The following is a 22109-nucleotide window of genomic DNA, read 5'->3' as shown; positions in this document are numbered from 1 at the left end:
TGGGTGACTCAGCTTCAGGTATTTTGGTAGTACCTGATTGGCCTACACAGCCATGGTTCCCTGTGGTCCTCGACATGGTCTCTGAACCACTTATGACCGTTTCCAAAAGACCAGATCTTTTGGTCCATCCTGTTACGGGCGAAAGTCATCTGTGCCATGACAGGATAAATCTGTTGGCTTGCAGAATTTGAAAAGACCTTTGTTGGATCTGGGATTATCGTACAGGACCATGAACATGATCATGGCGGCCTACCGAGAATCAACTAAGAAGTCTCCAGCATTTGGAAGTGGGATGCGTACTGCTCAGGGACTGGGGTAGCATACAAATCAGCTACAATTACCAACGTCCTGGAGTTCCTATCCAGCCTTCACTTTGATGAAGGACTGAGTTACAGCACTATTAACAGTGCTAAGAGTGCTCTGTCAGCATATTACCGGGACATCAGTCCATGGGATCCCACCCTCTAGTTGCCAAACTAATGAGGGGTATCTACAACACCAATCCCCCCAGACAAAGGTACACCCAGATCTGGGACGTCAGTGTTGTACTGACATTGCTAATGGGTTGGTCACAAGCAATGTCCCTGTCCCTGGAACAACTCACACTAAAACAGTCATGCTGATGGCTTTGGTCTCAGCTCAAAGGGTCCAGTCCCTATACAAATTAAGATTGGACAATATGAAAACATCAACTGACAAGATAACCTTCCGGATCTTGGAGTTGGTCAAACAGAGCAGACCAGGAACTTCGGGACAGAGTTTGGAATTCCGGGCATACCCACCTGACCCCCGTTTGTGTGTCATGACACACCTACTGCTTTATCTTAGGACAACAAAAGCCTTAAGAGGAAGCGAAATGTCATTATGGGTTAGCTTCAAACAGCCTCATGGACGGGTGTCAGTACAGACCATCTCAAGATGGCTCAGACAGGTTCTGGGGGCTGCTGGGGTGGATACTGACATTTTAAAATCTCACTCCACCAGGGCAGCAGCAACATCGGCGGCCAGAAATATGGAGGTACCAATGGACCATATCCTGGCGACAGCAGGATGGTCTACGGAAAAGACTTTCCAAATATTTTATAACAAGCTGATCGCCAGACCTGCAGTGTTTGCAGAAAGAATTTTAAGTTCTGCAATATAATTTAACCCGAGGGAGCGTTATTTTCTTTGTTAAAAAATAAATAGTTATTGTTTTTTAAAAATTGATTCAAGTTTAATTACGATAACATACTTCCTCCCTTGGATGACTTCGGCAGTGAGTGAAGCATGGATTTGTTCCACGGCATGAAATCACAGATCTTTAAAATCTTCACGTAGTCACTCACGTGACTCCGAAGTAAAATAGTAAGATTAAACGAGAACTTACCAGTTTGAAGTTTGATCTTTATTTTATGAGGAGTTACGTCGAGGGATTACGTGCCCTCCACGCCCACCCTCTTATAAAGGTCAACTGGTATCCTAGTTCTTCTTATCTTACTATGTTTATTTCATTACTATTACTGTGATTCCACACCGCTGCTTTGAAGAATGTCGCGCATGCGTGCTGGTGGGGTCTTCACGTAATCCCTCGACGTAACTCCTCATGAAATAAAGATAAAACTTCAAACTGGCAAGCTCGTTTAATCTTACTATTTCATACCAGAAGAAAAGATTTGACTTAAAACTCCTTGACTAGCATCACTTTGAACTTTGCAGAACACTTTCCATCTTTTTACTGAATATGATTCTGTTGATTGTCAGTAAAACTCCCAGAACACAACAAATGGTAAATTAGTAGCCAGAAGGCCTAACTGTAAGACCCATGTCAAAAGAGGCTGATACTTATTTATGCAACCAGCTAACAGATAACTGTTCTAAAGGAAGCATGTGATTAATGTCGATTAGGAGTGCATAAATATGTTAACAATAAATATTTGTCATTAAAAGGAGAGTGAAATTGCAGCTAAGGATTTGTTTTTCCAGTATTTTTAGTATCTGCGGTTCTTTTGATTTTGAGTTACACGACCATGCTGAAGCAAAAATTATATATCATTTGGATTAATTTCATGCAAATGCAATATTCATTTTTCCGCAACACTCATTATCTATTTGGATGAAATTTGCAAAAATTAAGTGTGTTATTGTTACTGGGTGCTAATTATGTTATTGCACTTTAAATGGTTAACAATAGCTCTGAAACGAAGTACGATTCTGGCAGCGGTTGGCCGTCTTTCTGGCAAATCCACGGCGCGGTGAACAATGATGAATCCAACACGAATGCACTACGTCGTCCAGACAACTCCATGGGATCGACGGGAACTGAACTTATTTGCAAAAAGGTAAACAGAAATGATCTGAATTGAATTTTGCCTGTCCCTTGATAACTTTCCTTAACATACCAGTAGTTAAAACAGGGGATTGTCTGTCTATATAAATCAACAGAAGCAATCATTTCCACCCAATGAAAATAGTGGTTGAGCACTGTGGGTTAATGCAGTGAAGGAAATTGTGAACAAGTTCCGTAGTTTAACTTTTGTGTCTAAAATGCTGTCTGTGTTAATTCAGTAAAAGTATCGAATGGTCAAGGACTTAATTTTATCTTTTGAAGATAATAATGAGACCTTCGTTATGTTCTTGGACTTTAGTTAAATTCTGCACTTCTAAGTCCTAAAACTGCATATTGAACATACGTAGCTATATTTAAAAGTGATTCTGATTGTTTGCTGTGTTAGCTAATGTCACCACATTGTAACTGTGCATGACGTTTGCTGATAAATCCTCTCCATGAGATTAACCGTTAAAACTGGGTAAGCGTCTGACAAAAAAATTAATATGTTGATTTTAAGAATGCATTTCAAGTATTCTTTATATGGTGTGACGTGCACAATGAACTCTCTGTTTTATTTTTATTATGTAGTGTGATGCACACTTGGGCCACGTATTTGATGATGGACCCGAACCCACAGGACATCGATTTTGCATCAACAGTGTGGCATTAACTTTCAAACCTAAATCAATACAATGATTTTCAAACCAATAAGGTGTTGCATTTTGTTACATAATACTTCACTTAACCTAGACGGAGTTCCCAGTAATATATAATCAATAACACTGGTGTTTTTATTGTAAATCATCTGTATGTTACATTCACACAAATATTCATTGTGTTTTTAACAGAGAGTAAAATATCCAGTGTTTGTGCCCAGATATTTCCCAAATGCTCCATAAAGTTCAAGCAAGATCCTTTCATTTTTTATCAACGTGCTAAATTAATATTAATGACTTTATTGTCTGCAAATCATTATTTAAAGTTCACAGATTTTAAAATACGATAGATATACACAGATTTAAAAAAGATAGGTTAATGTTTTGAGTCCTTTGTTGAAACCCATATCCATAAACCAACTTTCCTCTGTAGAGTTATTTAAATAATGTATGTCTAGATTTTTTGCATTTCCTATATTTTCTTTTGTATTTTCTCTCATGTTTACTAGCCTCAACTACCTAATGTCTACAGGTCTACACCCCAGCTGTATTAGTGTGTTGATAATTGATGAGATAATCACATTTCTTTGCCGTATTCAAAGTGGCCAAACTATAGTTAGATTTCATTTCTTCAAATTAATTTAAAAGCCTATGATCTTCTGGTTCTAAAGAAAACCAGAGGTTCCCCAATCTGCAGCTATATGTGAAAGGATTATTGTATGATTTATAATGTGAATAATTACATATAATTTAAAAAGCAGTTTTGATTGACCGTACATATTTATTTCATTAATTCAGGTATATCATGTAATACATTAAAATGGTGATTACAGTAAATGAACTTTGTCTTTATTTTACCACATATGGACTTTAATAGAAAAAACTATTTATCTGGAAATTAAAGTTGGAACTAGGCAGAATACTTATTGATAAAATCTGCTTCAATAGACTAAACATCATAGCATCAGAGAAAATATACATTCATATCAATTGAAACAGCTTTCCAGTTCCTCACCTCATTCCAGCATCAGCCCTGTAACCCTGCCCAGCATAGCTTTTCAAAAGCATATACAAGTACTGTTTAAATGTGATAAGGGAATTCTGCCTGCACCACCCTCTCGGTGAAAATAGTCCTCCCCTCTCATATAAGTCTTGTATTACAGGTGCACAACCTTTTATCCGAAAGCCTTGGGACCAGACACTTGTCGTAATTCAGAATTTGTCGGTCTTCGGAATGGAAATTTTTTAGCGTAGATTTTAATGGCTGGCTCAGTGGTAGAGTGCTCGGCTCATATCCGCAAGGTCGCGAGTTTGCGCCTTGATCCCGGCAGCCAATGTCGTTTTTTCTTGCAGAATAAATGTCTGTATGAAATGCAGTGTGTTGAATGAATTCCTGAATTTGTAAATGTGCCCTCAGCATTGAATCACCTCTCACACTCATGTCACCCTAGCAGGGCTACATGCCCTTAGGCGGCCTAACTCGGGGATTCTTGAATCCCCGCAGCTAGGTCGTGAGTTTGCGCCTCGATCCTAGCAGTTACTCGGTCGCGAGTTTGAGTCTTCAATGTAGTTTTTTCTTGCAGAATAAATGTTTGTATGAAATGCAGTGTAGGAGAGGTGTACTGACTGTGCGGGCAGAACTTTCGAAGTGATTGCCCACCAGTCTAAAAAGCCGCTGTGTCTCCCTGTCCCTGGGATAGCAGGGGGCGATCAAACAGCGCAATACCCCCCTCCCCCTCCAACTCCAGAGGAATCCTCTCCCCGATGGGCCGCTACGGCGACAAGTGGCAGTTTGCCCACAGCCCGAGTTGCGCCACCCCAAGAACACCTTGCACACCATCAGCTTCTCCCCTACGTGTTCTCTGGAGTTGGAGCGGGGCTGGGCTATAATTTGCTGCGGGCAAAATTGTACTGGGATCTCCGTGCTTGCAGTGGGCCCAATGGGTCGCTGTCCCGTTGGTCCTGACGTCTCCGGCCACCCCCATGGACTGGAGCTGAGACTGGGAACTGTACCGCCCTTGCCCCCTCCCTTTGCAACTGCAAACAACCCCACTCTACTGCAAGGGCGGTACAGTTCCCGGAGGATAGCAGGTGGCCGGAGACGTCAGGACCAACAGGAACCCGCTCCCCGATGGGCCCCTACGATGCCCCGAGCTGCGCCCCGTCATCCGCAACCCAGGTTCCTCTGTAGTAGGAGCGGTGCTGGGCTGCTGCTGGCTGTGGGTCTCTGGGATCTCTGTGCTTGCGGTGGGCCTGGTAGTCGACGTCCAATTGGTCCTGACGTCTCCGGTGACTGGCACTGTGCTGCTGGCATCGCCAACTTGAAGACAGTGCAAAGTCCCCGCGCCGGTGCAATGAGCGGGGAGCTGGAGAGGGGAGGGAAGGGGGTCACACACATGGCCGGGGAGCAGAGGGGTGTAGGTGGGGTGAAACTGAAGGGAGCGACAATTTGCTGCCTGCACGCTGAGTTAAAAGTTCCCACGCAAGACCCACGATACACTGTGTATCGTGTCTACCGTGGGAACTTTTAACTCAGCGGGCAGGTAGCAGCATATTGTCAATTATTAACCCTCCCGCGCAATATACCCTCACCTTCTCTTTTATGAATGGGGATTTAGTTCCCCTTTCTTCCAGGACCGACCGGAGGTTCCGCTGTCACCTCTGTGGGCCGCCCTCGGTGAACGTCCTGTCTCCCTGTCCCTGGGATAGTAGGGGGCGATCAAATAGCACAATACCCCTCTCCCCCTCCAACTCCAGAGGAATCCGCTCCCCGATGGGCCGCTATGGCGACAAGTGGCAGTTTGCAGACAGGCCGAGCTGCGCGACCGCAAGAACACGACGTCCCTTGCACACCATCAGCTTCTGCCCATCCACTGCGTGTTCCTCTGAAGTTGGAACGGGGCTGGGCTGGACTTGCTGATCTGGGATCTCCGTGCTTGCAGTGGGCCTGGGGGTCGGTGTCCCGATGAGGGGGCGCAGCTCGGGGAACGGCTTCTGGTGGTCCTGACGTCTCCGGCCAGTTTGCAGTTTTCCTCTGGAGTTGGAACAGGGCTGGGCTGCTGCTGGCTGTGGGTCTCTGGGATCTCCATGCTTGCTGTGGGCCTGGGGGTCGGTGCCCCGTTGGTCCTGACGTCTCCGGTGACTGGCACTGTGCTGCTAGCATCGCCGACTTGAAGACAGTGCAAAGCCCCCGCGTCGGTGCAATGGGCGGGGAGCTGGAGAGGGGAGGGAAGGGGTCACACACATGGCCGGGAAGCAGATGGGTGTAGGTGGGTTGCGCAAGATCTGCTGTGTGAATGTCCATCTTTTACAGAACATAAAGGATTCAGTGGCATGTTTCATTTAGGGTTACCAACGGAAATAAATTGTTCAATATCTCCCCCATCTCTTTTGGCTCTGCAGATAGTTGTCCACTCTAATGGACCAATTGTATCCCTTGTTATCCTTTTGCTATTAATATAGCTGTAGAAACCCTTTGGATTTACTTTCACCTTACTTGCCAAAGCAACCTCATATCTTCTTTTAGCTTTTCTAATTTCTTTCTTAAGATTCTTTTTACATTCTTTATACTCCTCAAGCACCTCATTTACTCCATGCTGCCTACAATTATTGTAGATCTCTCTCTTTTTCCGAACCGTGTCCAATTTCCCTTGAAAACCATGGCTCTTTCCAATTTTTACTATTTCCTTTCCACCGAACAGGGACATAAAAATTCTGTACTCTTAAATTGTCACCTTTAAATGTCCTCCATTTCTCTTCCACATCTTTCCCATAAAACAAACTGTCCCAATTTACTCCTTTTAAATCCTTTCGCATCTCCTCAAAGTTAGCCTTTCTCCAATCAAAAATCTCAACCCTAGGCCCAGTTCTGACCCTCTCCATAATTATATTGAAACTAATGGTATTGTGATCACTGGTCCCCAACTGTTCCCCAACTGTTCCCCAACTGCCACCTGTCCCGTCTCATTTCCTAACAGGAGGTCCAGCACCGCCCCTTCTCTAGTAGGTACTTCTATGTATTGCTGCAAAAAACTATCCTGCACACATTTTACAAACTCCAACCCATCCAGCCCATTTACAGAATGTGTTTCCCAGTCTATGTGTGGAAAATTGAAATCTCCCACAATCACTACCTCGTGCTTACTACTAATATCTGCAATCTCCTTACATATTTGCTCTTCCAATTCTCGCTCCCCATTTGGCGGTCTATAATACACCCCTATAAGTGTTGCTACCCCTTTCCCATTTCTCAGTTCCACCCAAATAGTCTCCCTAGACGAGCCCTCCAATCTATCCTGCCAAAGCACTGCTGTAATATCTTCCCTGATAAGCAATGCAACACCTCCACCTCTTGCCCCTCCAATCCTATCACACCTGAAGCAACGAAATCCTGGAATATTTAGTTTCCAATCACAGCCCTCCTGCAACCATGTTTCACTGATCGCCACAACATCATACTTCCAGGTGTCAATCCAGGCTCTAAGTTCATCCACCTTTCTTACAATGCTCCTAGCATTAAAATATACACATTTAAGAAACCCACCCTCTCTTATTCTCTGTTTATTGTCTTTTTCTTCTCTCTCCCCTCCATTTTGGGTCAGAGTGCTACCATTCTCTGCCCCCTGCCTCACACACTGACTGCTAGCTTTCCCAATTTGAGTCCCTCCCCCCAACCATACTAGTTTAAAGTCTCCCCAGTAGCCTTTGCAAATCTCCCCGCCAGGATATTGGTCCCCCTCGAGTTCAAGTGCAACCCGTCCTTTCTGTACAGGTCGCACCTTCCCCAAAAGAGGTCCCAATGATCCAGAAACTTGAATCCACACCCACTGCACCAGTCCCTCATCCACTCATTTATCCTCCACCTCGCTCCATTCCTACTCTCACTGTCGCGTGGCACAGGCAGTAATCCTGAGATTGTTACCTTTGCAGTCCTTCTCCTTAACTCTCTACCTAACTCCCTAACATCTTCTTTCAGGACCTCTTCTCTTTTTTACCTATGTCGTTGGTACCTATATGTACCACAACCTCAGGCTCCTCTCCCTCCCATTTCAGGATTTCTTGGACACGTTCAGACACATCCCTGACCCTGGCACCAGGGAGGCAAACTACCATCCGGGTCTCCTGTCTGCATCCACAGAATCGCCTATCCGACCCCCTGACTATAGAGTTCCCTATTACAATTGCCCTCCCCTTTTTTTCCTTACCCTTCTGAGCAACCGGACCGGTCTTTATGCCAGAGGCCCGGCCGCTGTCGCTGCCCCCAGGTAGGCTGTCCCCCCCACCCTTACTCAAGCATGAGTACTTATTTCCAAGGTGTACAGCCACCGGGGTACTCACCAGTCCCTGCCTCTGCCCATTGCCCTTCCTAACTGTGACCCAGTTTTCTGTCTCCCGGGGTCTTGGAGTGACCACCTCCCTGTAACTCCTTTTTATGACCTCCTCGCTCTCCCTGAGCAGACAGAGGTCATCGAGTTGCTGCTCCAGTTTCCTGACACGGTCCCTTAGGAGCCCCATCTCGATGCACATGGCGCAGATGTGGACGTCTGGAGGGCACTCCGACTCCATGACCTCCCACATCTGACATCCAGAACAGTAAACTGCCCTGGCCCTCATTCTCCCCCTTATCCAAATACAATAAAGCCTTACCCAGGATACAAGCCAAGCAGCTGCTTCCTCTAGTCCTCTTCCACCAATCAGAGGCTTCCACCAGAATCCTTCTCTGGAAGTGAGATGGAACATTGCAGATTTGGGTAACTCACAGCTCCAGGCAACTCCTCCTTACACCAACGGCTCCCCGGGCCTCCGTAGAAGCAAACCCCGCGCTGTTTTTATACTCACAGCTCCAGGTAACTCCTCCTTACACCAACGGCTCCCCGGGCCTCTGTAGAAGCAAGCCCCACGCTGTTTTTATACTCACAGCTCCAGGTAACTCCTCCTTACACCAACGGCTCCCCGGGCCTCTGTCTGTAGAAGCAAGCTCCGCGCTGTTTTTACTCACAGCTCCAGGTAACTCCTCCTCGCACCTGACTATATTTCCCATCGGCCAGCTCTTTACCAAAGTAAACCACCCCAACTTATCCAATCTCTTCTCATTGGTAAGACTTTCTTGGCCTGGCGACACCCTGGTAACTTAATGCCCCTGTCCCATTTCGGAAACCTGAACGGAAACCTCGGGAGACTTTGCGCCCCGCCCAAGGTTTCCGTGCGGTTCCCGGAGGTTGCAGGTGGTTGCCGGAGGTTGCAGGTAGGGAGACTGACGAAAACCTCTGGGAACCACACGGAAACTGCACGGAAACCGCACGGAAACCTTGGGTGGGGCGCAAAGTCTCCAGAGGTTTCCGGTCAGATTTCCTAAGTGGGGCAGGGTTACTCTCCTGCATTTCCAGTGCAGTCTCATCTTTCCTGCATAATAGTTTCAGATACACTGGCTTTTAACAAAATAAGTTATATTGAACATTGTGTAATTTGTATCTATAAATTGTAAAAATTGTTCATTATAAATTACCTCTTCATGCATTCTACCCCCACGTCCTTGGACTCATCACCACACATGTGTCAGTTGTGCTTTATGTACTAGGACTCTCAATAAGGAGTCAACTTTGTAGGTTCAAATGCCACCGTGAGCAATCGGAAAACCGATTTAAAAAGTGACATATCAATGGGGGATGCATCATGTAGGAAGGAACTGCAAATGCCAGTTTAAACCAAAGATAGTCACAAAAGGCTGGAGTAACTCAGCGGGTCAGACAGCACTTCTGGAGAAAAGAAATAGGTGAAAAAGAAAAAGAAACTTACAAAATTTTTAAGAGGTTGGACAGGCTAGATGCAGGAAGATTGTTCCCGATGTTGGGGAAGTCCAGGACAAGGTGTCACAGTTTAAGGATAAGGGGGATGTCTTTTAGGATCGAGATGAGAAAAACATTTTTCACACAGAGAGTGGTGAATCTCTGGAACTCTCTGCCACAGAAGGTAGTTGAGGCCAGTTCATTGGCTATATTTAAGAGGGAGTTAGATGTGGCTAATGGGATCAGGGGGTATGGAGAGAAGGCAGGTACAGGATACTGAGTTGGATGATCAGCCATGATCATATTGAATGGTGGTGCAGGCTCGAAGGGCCGAATGACCTACTCCTGCACCTATTTTCTATGTTTCTATGTGAGGTCACCTATTCCTTTTCTCCAGAGATGCTGTATGACCCGCTGAGTTACTCCAGCTTTTTGTGTTTATCTGAGTGATGCATCCTTCAGTGTCACACACAAAAACATATCGGGTGTTGATGACAATAATGAAAAGAGGAAACTTTCAAATGTTTATACTTTCAATAGTTTTAAATTCACATGAAGGGTGAGAGGAAGTGGAAATGTGCCGCAACAACAGCTGCGTCCGCTGGACTGGAGCACGGTAGCTTCGGCAGCTTCGACCGCCCCGGGCCGCGGAGTTTGAACCGGCCCGTTCGCGAAGCACAGTTGAGCCGCGGCACTTACCATCACCCGGCGGGGTCACAACATCGGAGGCCTGGATCGCCTCAGCGCAGAGGGAGAACAAGGAGGGAAGAGACAAAGACTTTAAGACTATTGCCTTCCATCACAGTGAGGAGGTGGCTGGTGAACTCACTGTGGTGGATGTTAAATTTGTGTTTATTGTGTGTTTTGTTATTTTATTATATGTATGACTGCAAGGCAACAACATTTCGTTCAGACCGAAAGGTCTGAATGACAATAAAGGATACTTTGACTTTGACTTTGAAATATGCAATGAGCTGTAATCAATTGCAATAGGAAGTGCAAACGCGCCTCGTGGATCTTGTGCAGATTACCTCACAAAGCCATGAGGTTTGACTTGAGCCGAAACGAGCTACTAGTAATGTAAAGAGACAAAAATGCCGTCATTCATCGTTTTTTTTTTTTTTTTTACAAACTCCCTTGTATAAACATCAAGAAACTATTAAAATGTAGGTAGAGGTTAGCAAAACGTTAGACAGTCTTCGTTTGATCGAGAGTTAATCTTGATTTAAATCTTTTTATTTGAATTTCACAGCAATTTGCATACATACAATGATAACAGACAGTGACAGTCAAGGCATAATTGTGCAACAGTATGTAAGTGACCCTCAAAGCCCTTACCCTTACCCACCTTCAACCCACCCGAATCAGGTCGGAACCAAACGGGGACAAACAACACTCACATACATACACATCCACACAAATATGGTAAGATAAACGAAACAAAAAGCACTAAAAAAAAGGGGGTCACTAATAACAGTAAATAAGTGAGTAATTAAATAAATAAGTGTGGGGAGGGGGGGGGGGGGGTTAAGGGGAGAGCAGCTGCAGTAGAGCAGAACAATGGTGGAGAGCACTCAGTCCTCTTCCGAGTCCGGGGACAAGTTGAGAGAGTTAACAAGTTCCAAGAAGGGGTTCCATGTATCTAGGAATGTCTTGGTAGAGCCTTTGAGAGAGAACTTAAGTTTTTCAAGCTTTAAATTGTAAAGCACCTCCTTAATCCAGCGGGTGTGTGTCGGGGGACAGGTGAGCCTTCAGTTAAGCAAGATCAGTCTCCGGGCTAACAAGGTTGTAAAAGCTAGAACCCGTTTAACCGCAACAGAGAGGTTGGTGTTGGGGTTGGGAGGGGTACCGAAAATGGCTGATAGTGGGTTTGGAGGAATAGTCTGGCCGTAGGCTCTGCTTATCAAGTCGAAAGCACTCCTCCAAAAGGCTGCTAGCTTAGGGCAAGACCAAAACATATGGTTATGGTTGGCAGGAAATTGATTACATCTGTTGCAGGTGTCGCTAACAGCGGGGTAAATTCTAGATAATCTTGCATTTGTGTAGTGGACTTTGTGAAGGACTTTGCATTGGATTAGGCCATGACGGGCACATATGGAGGAAGAATGGATCAAGTCCAAGGCAGAGTCCCAGTGCTGGTCTGTTAGTTTCGTATTCAGCTCACCCTCCCACGCAGCTTTTAATGAGGTATGAGGTTTCAATATAACCGACCCTAACAAGTTATACAAAACAGAGATCCATTTCTTCCGGTTGGGATCTAGAGCTAAGATGGTATCGGTCAGGGTTTCAGGGGGGTGATTTGAGAAATGGGGGAATGTCTTCTTCACAAAATCCCTAATCTGGAAAAACGAAAAAGGTGGGAGTTTGGGAGGCTATAGTTGGACGAGAGCTCCGCAAAAGACGAAAAGATGCCATCCTTGTATAGGTTTTTGAAACTACTGATACCGTTGCTATGCCAGGTTTTGAATGTGTGGTCTGTACTTGAAGGTTTAAAGATGTGGCTTTTAAGCAGTGGGGTCAAGATGGAAGGGCGAAGTTTTTCCTGAGTTGACTCCATATCTTGAGCGAGAGGGACACAATTGGGCCTGCACCCACAGATGTTATAGGAAGGGGGAGTTGGGAGCATAGGACAGACCGTAACGGGAGATGTGAACTCGCCTTTTCCATGTGTACCCAGGTCGGTAGGTGGTCGCAATCATCATTCATCCAATACAGGAGTTTTTGCAAGTTAGCTGCCCAATAGTATCGCCTAAAGTCAGGAAGTGCCAAACCGCCGTCACTCTTAGGAGACTGCAGTATCGCCTTTCGGATTCTAATCGAGAGTTAATCTTTTATAGAGTGTAGTTCAGGAGCTTGTCGCCTTTAGTAGAGTTTAGTAATGTGCAACATTTTCTGTTCACTGAATGGAAAACGTAAAGGTGAGTATGGTCAAGAACCAAACACCAAATGCATTCCCATGGCGCTACAATAGACGTGTCTTATATATATTCACATTACAATGGAAACAAAGTCTAAATAATCGTATTAGTAAATCGTTGGTTAACAATATTGAAATTATGGATTGCTCTTTACCTTTCCCTCAGATATTTTAAAGTTCACCACACCGTTACTAGAAAGTACAATACACAGATTTTTGTTAATAACACAAACAAATCAATTTACCAGCAACCTATGCAAACGGGGAGCGGGCGGTACTGTGCAGACACAAGGGACTGCAGATGTTGGAATCTTGCATAGCACACAAAGTGCAGGATTATTTCAATGGGCCAGGCATCATCCCTGAAGGACATGGATAGTCAACGTTTCGGATCCAGTGATACTTTCTAACCCGCTGAGATACTCTGGCATTTTGTATTCTAAGGGAGAGGTATTGTGGTGGATTTATCTATTCATGTTTTAGATTGGGAATTATTGTGAGATTTCCAAGGATGTTGCCAGGACTTGAGGGCCTGAGCTAATGGTAGAGATTGGGCAGGCTGGGACATTGTTTCTCTTGGAGCTCAGGAGGCTAAGGAGTGAACTTATTGAGGTGTATAAAATCATGAGGGGAATTGAAAGGATGAATGGGAATCAAGAACTAGAGGGTATAGATTTAAGGTGCAAGAGGAAAGATTTAATAGTAACCCAAGGGCCGACTTAATCAATAAGAGGGTGGTGGGTATATGGAGCAAGCTGCCAGAGGGGGTAGCTGTGGCAGGCACAATAACAACATGTAAAAGACAACTGGACGGGTACATGGATAAGAAATATATATATTTTTAAATTATTTTTATTAGAAGCAATTGTACAAGAATAAAACATTCGGCGTAAAATTATACAATTATTTGTATAGCTTCAATTTTGATCTTTTAACCTGAAAATGAGAGAAAACAAGAGAGAAAGAACAGGAAAAGGTGAAAAGTGAAAAGATCGGACCCCTAGACTGCCAGTGTGGCCAAAGAGTGAGTAAAGGTATAAGTGAGGAAAAGGAAAAAAAGGGGAAAAAAAGAAAAAAGTGGAGATATACCTGCCCCTAACCCCACACCAAACCCATAGTGGAGATATACCTGCCCCTAGAATTCGGTAAAGAGTGTCCATGTCTTGAAAAGTTGATCTGGTTTTTCTGCCAAGACAAGCCTAATATTTTCCAAATGTAATGTCTCGGACATGTTTGTAATCCACATCTTTACAGTAGGGACTGATGTGTGTTTCCAAATGGATAGGAAAGATTTATGGGGATATGGATCAAATGAGGGCAAATGGGATTAGCTTAGATTGGACATCTTGGTCGGCATGGACGAGTTGGGCCGAAGTTCTACTGCAGTTGTACAGGGTCTTGGTCAGACCACACCTGGAGTATTGTGTACAGTTTTGGTCTCCTAATCTGAGGAAAGACATTTTTGCCATAGAAGGAGTGCAGAGAAGGTTCACCAGACTGATTCCTGGGATGTCAGGACTTTCATATGAAGAAAGACTGGATAGACTGGGCTTGTACTCGCTAGAATTTAGAAGATTGAGGGGGGATCTTATAGAAACTTACAAAAAATTTAAGGGGTTGGACAGGCTAGATGCAGGAAGATTGTTCCCGATGTTGGGGAAGTCCAGAACAAGGGGTCACAGTTTAAGGATAAGAGGGAAGTCTTTTAGGACCGAGATGAGAAAATCATTTTTTACACAGAGAGTGGTGAATCTATGGAATTCTCTGCCACAGAAGGTAGTTGAGGCCAGTTCATTGGCTATATTTAAGAGGGAGTTAGATGTGGCCCTTGTGGCTAAAGGGATCAGGGGGTATGGAGAGAAGGCAGGTACAGGATACTGAGTTGGATGATCAGCCATGATCATATTGAATGGCGGTGCAGGCTCGAAGGGCCGAATGGCCTACTCCTGCACCTATTTTCTATGTTTCTATGAAGTGTTGGGACTGTGCTCTATGACTCTACTACCTATCAACAAGACGAGACAAGCACCAGTGATACCAAAGATCCAAACAATACCCTGAGGGAGTTCCGGGACCGCTGGGCTCCGCAGGGTGTTGAATGTATCCTCAATAAGGATTGTATCATAATTGTATAATAGTTTATTATGGATATATGTTTGTATTGTATTTATGGTGGTGGGTTCTGGCTTGTTTTATTGTAGTGTAAATATTATTTTTTAATAATTGAATAAATGTTTTGATAAAAAAAAAAAAAAAAAAAAAATTGATCCAAACAATGGTGATATCCCAGTGTTGTCAAACGTCAGTGCGCTGAACCAGCCAGAACAGAGAGGCGGGGGAGCGACTGCCGACAGATTTGTTCAATAACTAGGCGACGGGCTGGTTATACCAAATGACGATGGGAGTCTTCGCAATGTTGGCGTGTTCCTCCTGTAGCCATAGAGACCGTTGTATCCAAATACAGGTTTAATTCCAGTCAGAAAGAGAGAATGGCCTTTCACTTGCTCCGCAGAGTAACCTGCCACCAAACACACCCGAAGAGATTCAGTGATTCTTTCAAAACATAGAACATAGAAAAGGAAACATAGGAAAATAGCTTGCAGGAGTAGGCCATTCAGCCATTCGAGCCAGCACCACCGTTCAATATGATCATGGCTGATCATCTAAAATCAGTACCCCGTTCCTGCTTTTCCCCCATACCCCTTGATTCCTTTAGCCCAAAGAGCTAAATCTAACTCTCTTGAAAACATCCTGCTCTGCCACTTCCTGCTGTGGCAGAGAATTCCACAGATTCACAACTCTCTGGGTGAAAATGTTTTTCCTCATCTCAGTTTTAAATGGCCTACCCCTTATTCTTAAACTGTGACCCCTGGTTCTGAACTCCCCCAACATCGGGAACATTTTTCCTGCAAGTACCCTGTCCAACCCTTTAAGAATTTTATATGTTTCTATAAGATCCCCTCTGATACTTCTAAATTCCAGTGAATACAAGTCCAATCGACCTATTCTTTCATCATATGTCAGTCCTGCCATCCTGGGAATGAACCTGGTGAACCTACGCTGCACTCCGTCAATAGCAATAATGTCCTTCCTCAAATTAGGAGACCAATATTGCACACAATACTCCAGATGCTGTCTCATCAGGGCCCTGTCCAACTGCAGTAGGACCTCCTTGCTCATAAACTCAAATCCTGTCGCATTGAAGGCTAACATGCCATTTGCTTTCACTGCCTGCTGCACATTCTAATTAACATGAGTACCCTGTTCCTGCCTTCTCCCCATATCCCAGACAAGCGGGCACGCAGAAAGGAGAGCAGCAACTTCAACAAACCAGAGACCACACACAAATGTGACCTTTGCCACAGGGACTGTCACTCCCGCATTGGTTTCTTCAGCCACGAGCGATGCTGCTCTAGCCGAGGTTTGTAGCAAGCAGACAACAACTAGGATGCATCACCCATGGTCAGTCATGACCGAGGGGGGCCTACTTTCATTGACTGATGAACAAGGACCCCCAGATCCCATTGTACTTCCCCTTTTCCCAACTTGATACCATTAATCTGCCTTCCTGTTTTTACTACCAAAGTGGATAACCTCACATTTATCCACATTAAACTTCATCTGCCATGCGTTTGCACACTCACCCAACCTGTCCAAGTCACCCTGCATTCAATCAATCAATCCATCCAATCGACCTTTATTGTCATCTTGCAAAGCAACAGTTGTACAGTGCAAAATGAGAAGACGTTTCCCAGGGAATTCTCATAGCATCCTCCTCACAGTTCACACTGCCACCCAGCTTTGTGTCATCTGCAAATTTGCTAATGTTACTGTGAATCCCTTCATCTAAATCATTGATGTACATTGTAAATAGCTGCGGTCCCAGCACCGAGCTTTGTGGTACCCCACTAGTCACTGCCTGCCATTCTGAAATGGACCCGTTAATTCCAGAAGATTAGTCAAGCATGATTTCCCCTTCGTAACTCCATGCTGACTCGGACCAATCCTGTTACTGCTATCCAAATGTGCCGCTATTTCATCTTTTATGATTGTTCCCAGCATCTTCCCCACCACTGATGTCAGGCTAACTGCTCTATAATTCCCTGTTTTCTCTCTCCCTCCTTTCTTAAAATGTGGGATAACATTAGCTACCCTCCAATCCACAGGAACTGATCCTGAATCTACTGAACATTGGAAAATGATCACCAATGTGTCCACGCTTTCTAGAGCCACTTATTTCATAGCAAAAGGATTTGAGTATAACAGCAGGGAGGTTCTACTGCAGTTGTACAGGGTCTTGGTGAGACCACACCTGGAGTATTGCGTACAGTTTTGGTCTCCTAATCTGAGGAAAGACATTCTTGCCATACAGGGAGTACAGAGAAGGTTCACCAGACTGATTCCTGGGATGGCAGGACTTTCATATGAAGAAAGACTGGATAGACTCGGCTTGTACACGCTGCAATTCAGAAGATTGAGGGGGGATCTTATAGAAACTTACAAAATTCTTAAGGGGTTGGACAGGCTAGATGCAGGAAGATTATTCCCGATGTTGGGGAAGTCCAGAACTAGGGGTCACAGTTTAAGGATAAGAAGGAAGTCTTTTAGGACCGAGATGAGAAAATCATTTTTTACACAGAGAGTGGTGAATCTGTGGAATTCTCTGCCACAGAAGGTAGTTGAGGCCAGTTCATTGGCTATATTTAAGAGGGAGTTAGATGTGGCCCTTGTGGCTAAAGGGATCAGGGGATATGGAGAGAAGGCAGGGATGGGATACTGAGTTGGATGATCAGCCATGATCATATCGAATGGCGGTGCAGGCTCGAAGGGCCGAATGGCCTACTCCTGCACCTATTTTCTATTTTCTATGTTTCTATGTTTCTATGTTTCCTTAGGTACCCTGGGATGCAGACCATTAGGCCCTGGGGATTTATCCCTTGTCAGTCACGGTCGCCCCTTATTCCCCTTGGATTCTTTCTTCCTCTTTGGAATGAACTGATCCTGCACCTTCTGTATTATTCCCAGAAATACCTGCCATTGTTGTTCCACTGTCATCCCAGCTAGGGTATCTTTCCAGTCAACTTTGGCCAGCTCCTCCCTCATGGCTCCATAGTCCCATTTGTTCAACTGTAACACTGACACCTCCAATTTACCATTCTTCCTCTCAAATTGTAGATTAAAACTTATCATATTATGGTCACTACCTCCTAATGGCTCCTTAACCTCAAGTTCCCTTATCAAATCCAGTTCATTACATAACACTAAATCCAGAATTGCCTTCTTCCTGGTTGGCTCCAATACAAGCTGCTCTTAGAATCCATCACGGAGGCACTTCACAAATTCCCTTTCTTGGGGTCCAGTACCAACCTGATTTTCCCAGTCTACCTGCATGTTGAAATCTTCCATAACAACTGTAGCATTAGCTTTATAACATGCCAAATTTTAACTCATGATTCAAGTTGCATCCTATGTCCAGGCTACTGTTTGGGGGCCTGTAGATAAGTCCCATTAGGGTATTTTTTACCCTTACAATTCCTTAGTTCTATCCATACTGACTCCACATCTCCTGTTCCAATGTCACCCCTTGCAAGGGACTGAATTTCATACCTCACCAACAGAGCAATCCCACCCCCTCTGCCCACCTGTCTGTCTTTTCTATATGAGGTATACCGTTGAATATTCAGTTCCCAGCCCTGATCCTCTTGCAGCCATGTCTCAGTAATTCCCACAGCATCATACTTGCCAATTTCTAACTGAGCCTCAAGCTCGTCCACTTTATTGTTCAAGAAGAAGGGTTTGAAGAAGGGTTTCAGCCTGAAACGTTGCCTATTTCCTTCGCTCCATAGATGCTGCTGCACCCCTTGAGTTTCTCCAGCTGTTTTGTGTACCTTCGTCCACTTTATTTATCCTTTAAACCCTCATTATTAAAGCTACGCCCTCTAGTATTTGACATTGCCAACCAGGGAAAAGGTTTCGACTGTCTATCTCATCTATGCCTCTCATAATGTTATATACTTATGTCAGGTCTCTCTTCAGCCTTCTACCCTCCAGAAAAAAAACATGACATTGTCTATCGGTGCATCAGGTCTGTTTGCTTTTTGTAGCCGGTGTTTGCAGTTCACACAAAGAATTGTTTTGCCTGCAGAGATAACACAATTGCCTTGGGATAATTCGCTAGGTTACAGGGTGGTCCTACACACGGACTGGTCACAGCGGGTCGCCAGACGAACCCCGTCTCTACGCCATGGACCAAACAAGCCCTCACATGAAATCTCTAGCTGGAGGTGGGAAGAAATGATCTTGCCGGTCGCACCTCCCGAATCTCACCTACATTGTAATTCTTCCGGTGTATTTGTCTTCCTTTCTTGTCGTGTCACCATTCTCTGGGGGATTGTGTTTGATCGTGCCAGCATGTGCACCGTTTATGAACGGGGGATGTCATTGCCCACTGGTGTATATCAATTATGTGTTTAAGAAGGAACTGCAGATGCTGGAAACTCGAAGGTGCACAAAAAAGCTGGAGAAACTCAGCGGGTGCAGCAGCATTTGTGCATTTGTGCAGTGTGCAGCAGCATAAATGCATTTCGTTGTCCCTGTACTGTACACTGACAATGACAATTAAAATTGAATCTGAATCTGAATCTGAGCATCTATGGAGCGAAGGAAATAGGCAACGTCTGAAGAAGGTTTTCGGCCCGAAACGTTGCCTATTTCTTTCGCTCCATAGATGCTGCTGCACCCGGAGTATATAAATTAACCTGAAACTGTATCACCCCCTGCCCTTAACCGGAATCTACGTTTTCGTGTGGCCCCCCTTTCCCCTATCTTCACCCTTCCTCGAGATATTACGAATCCCAGTTTTGATCCGAAACAGTAGCGCCTCTTGGCCATCGATCCCGCCCGACTAATGGCGATTTTTATAGAAATAAAGAATGATGATTTAGAAAACAAAGGGCTGAAGAAAGGTCCCGACCCGCAAACGCCAGGTTCTCCCCCAGAGATGCAGCCCGACCCGCTCAGTTACTCCTGCGCGTTGTGTGTGTGTGTGTGTGTGTGTGTGTGATGGGGATTTCTGTTCGTGCTGCCCGTGTACCTGCGCCGTTGTTGTTCCTTGTTCGCAGGTAACTGGCTGCCTCTCCACAAACCTGGAATCGATCGACCACCGCGCCGTGGACAGAGGTCCCTCCGCCCGCCTTGGGACAAAACCATCAATTAATATTGACACCGCCACTTTTTGTAACCTATTAGCGAAACACGGGCGAAATATAATCATAGAACCATCATGTAACGTGCAATAAAGCGCAGTGCAGTTACTCTGCAGACTGTTTTTTTTAAATGCAGCTCTTTCGAGGCTCTTTGTTAATATCCCGGAAACTGCTGCAATGTGAGGCAACGCCGCCCTGAGCTGCGGTGATGGAGCGGGGAGCTCTCTGAACGTTGGCCACAAGTTCGCTGCTGGAGCCGTCCTTCAAATCCGCCTCGCCAATCTGGGTGGGGTTTTTTTTAAACCAAAATTGAACGGTTGTATTGGGGGCCGAGATAGATTTATAGGAGCAGAATTAGGACATTCGACCCATCAAGTCTACTCCGCCATTCAATTGTGGCCGATCCATCTTTCCTTCCTATAACCCCATTCTCCTGCTGACTACACGTAACCCTGGACACACGTACTAATCAAGAATCTCTGCCTTAAAAAAGACCCTGCGACCTGGCCTCTATGGCCGTCTGTGGCAATGAATGCCACAGGTCCCCCCCCCCCCCCCCCCCCTTTACTAAAGGAATTCATCCTCATCTTTCCAATGGTACGTCCTTTTATTCTGAGGCTGAAGCCTCTGGTTCTCGACTCTCCCACGAGTGAAATGTCCTCTCCACATCCACTCTATCCAGGCCTTTCACTATTCGGTTTTAGCTACTGAACTCCAGGCAGTACAGGCTCAATGCCGTTCAACAATCACCATACGTTAGAGGTCTTTAAAATGATGAGAGGGATAGACAGAGTTGATGTGGACAAGCTTTTCCCTTTGAGAATAGGGAAGATTCAAACAAGAGGACATGACTTCAGAATTAAGGGACAGAAGTTTAGGGGTAATATGAGGGGGAACTTCTTTACGCAGAGATTGGTGGCGGTGTGGAATGAGCTTCCAGTGGAAGTGGTGGCGGCAGGTTCGTTGGTATCATTTAAAAATAAATTGGATAGGCATATGGATGAGAAGGGAATGGAGGGTTATGGCATGAGTGCAGGCAGGTGGGACTAAGGGGAAAAAAGTTGTTCGGCACGGACTTGTAGGGCCGAGATGGCTTGTTTCCGTGCTGTAATTGTTATATGGTTATATGGTTATCCCAAATATTGCCGGGATCATAAAAAGCCAGATAATCGAGGGGGGGGGGGGGGGGGGGGGGGGGGACACATGTGAAACTGCAGACGCTGGGATCTTGAGCAAAACACAAAGTGCTGGACTCAGGAACTCAGCGGGTCAGGCGGCATTTGTGGAGGAAATAGATGGGCGACGTTTCGAGCCAGGATCACTCTGAAGGAGGGTCCCAACCCGAAACGTCGCCTGTCCATTCCCTCTCCAGATGCTGCCTGACCCGCTTTGTGTTTTGTTCAGGGAACCGAGTGTTATGAGGGCAGGAGAAGGGGGCAGGAATATTGGAGCAGCCGTGGTTCCGGAGAGCGGCGGTACGGGCTCGATGGACTGAATGGCCTTTTGCAAAACTTGAGCAACATCCAACCCCCCCCCCCCCCTCCTCCCCCCCAGTCTGTGGCCCACTTACTTGGCCGGTTTTTCTCAACAGTGGCAATAGGGGCCTGGTGGTGAAGTAGGCGGCGGCGTGGCGGTCTCTCTGCGGATTGTAGGGTGGGATGACACTGCCAGCTCGGGGCGCGGAGTGACTGTGGCCTCTGGATATGTAGCTGACGGCCACGCAGTCCAGCAGGAAAGCCTGCTCCCTCCGCCGCAGCTCCTCGGCCGGGGGAGAGGGGGCGAAACGAGAGGGGCATCCACCGAACCACATTGCCCTCGGCACCGGTCTTTCCCTCAGCCCCGGGGAGCCGGGGAGCCGGGGAGCCGGGGAGCCGGGGAGCCGGTCCAGGGAGCCAGGCGCCGGGGGAGGGAGCAGGGGAATTAGCAGAGGCACCGCGCAGAGTTTCTTAGAAACTATTCTGCAACCGGAGAGGGTTTTGTTTGCGTTGCTGTAGAGACAGGTAGAGATTGGTAAACCAACACATTGGGAAGCCAACGTCGAGCTGAAACATGAAGACACAAGGATTTGCAGATGCTGGTTCACAACAAAAAAAAAACCCACAAAGCACTGGAGGAACTCAGTGGGGTCATGCAACTTATCTGGGGAACATAGACAGGCGATGTTTGTACTGATTGTAGTAGGGGGGAGAAAGTTGGAAAAGAGATAAGGGAGGGGGGCAGATGCAGACCCGAATA

The 22109-nt window shown here is 45.7% G+C and overlaps 2 protein-coding genes across 3 annotated transcripts in view; one reads left to right on the top strand and one right to left on the bottom strand.

Annotated features, from left to right (window-relative positions):
- Positions 1–4108, top strand: part of msrb2 (methionine sulfoxide reductase B2) — a 36093-nt gene extending 31985 nt beyond the window's left edge. The window contains exons 5-6 of one of the 2 annotated variants that reach the window (XM_055652515.1): positions 2174–2321; positions 2900–4108. In XM_055652515.1, coding sequence (XP_055508490.1) covers positions 2174–2321; positions 2900–3007 — 256 coding nt within the window. In that variant the 3' untranslated portion in view covers positions 3008–4108. The remainder of the gene's footprint in view (positions 1–2173; positions 2322–2899) is intronic. The other variant, XM_055652524.1, reaches the window with a different exon arrangement.
- Positions 4109–10970: 6862 nt separating this feature from the next.
- On the bottom strand, positions 10971–21733 carry LOC129707427 (uncharacterized protein C17orf98-like). The gene is made up of 4 exons (XM_055652458.1): positions 21445–21733; positions 19763–19862; positions 13799–15187; positions 10971–13758 (listed from the first exon to the last, which is right to left on the bottom strand). The coding sequence occupies exons 1-3, from the start codon at positions 21682–21684 to the stop codon at positions 15030–15032; spliced, it is 498 nt and encodes a 165-aa protein (XP_055508433.1). The 5' UTR covers positions 21685–21733; the 3' UTR covers positions 10971–13758; positions 13799–15029.
- Positions 21734–22109: the final 376 nt, after the last annotated feature.

Source organism: Leucoraja erinacea, chromosome 2 (genome assembly GCF_028641065.1).
Source record: "Leucoraja erinacea ecotype New England chromosome 2, Leri_hhj_1, whole genome shotgun sequence".
In the NCBI taxonomy this organism is placed as follows: Eukaryota; Metazoa; Chordata; class Chondrichthyes; order Rajiformes; family Rajidae; genus Leucoraja; species Leucoraja erinaceus.
The sequence above is the reverse complement of the archived record's forward strand: the minus strand, read 5'-3'. Positions and strand labels throughout refer to the sequence as shown.

Bases quoted from the DNA above. Each gene is read 5' to 3' on its own strand.
- LOC129707427 (XM_055652458.1), bottom strand. From the start codon at position 21,684: ATGTGGTTCGGTGGATGCCCCTCTCGTTTCGCCCCCTCTCCCCCGGCC. The intron at 19,863-21,444 runs GTAAGTGGGCCA...TTTTGTCCCAAG, and splicing joins TGTTGAGAAAAACCGGCCAA to GCGGGCGGAGGGACCTCTGT. The intron at 15,188-19,762 runs GTACACGGGCAG...GTTTGGTGGCAG, and splicing joins AAGGAACAACAACGGCGCAG to GTTACTCTGCGGAGCAAGTG.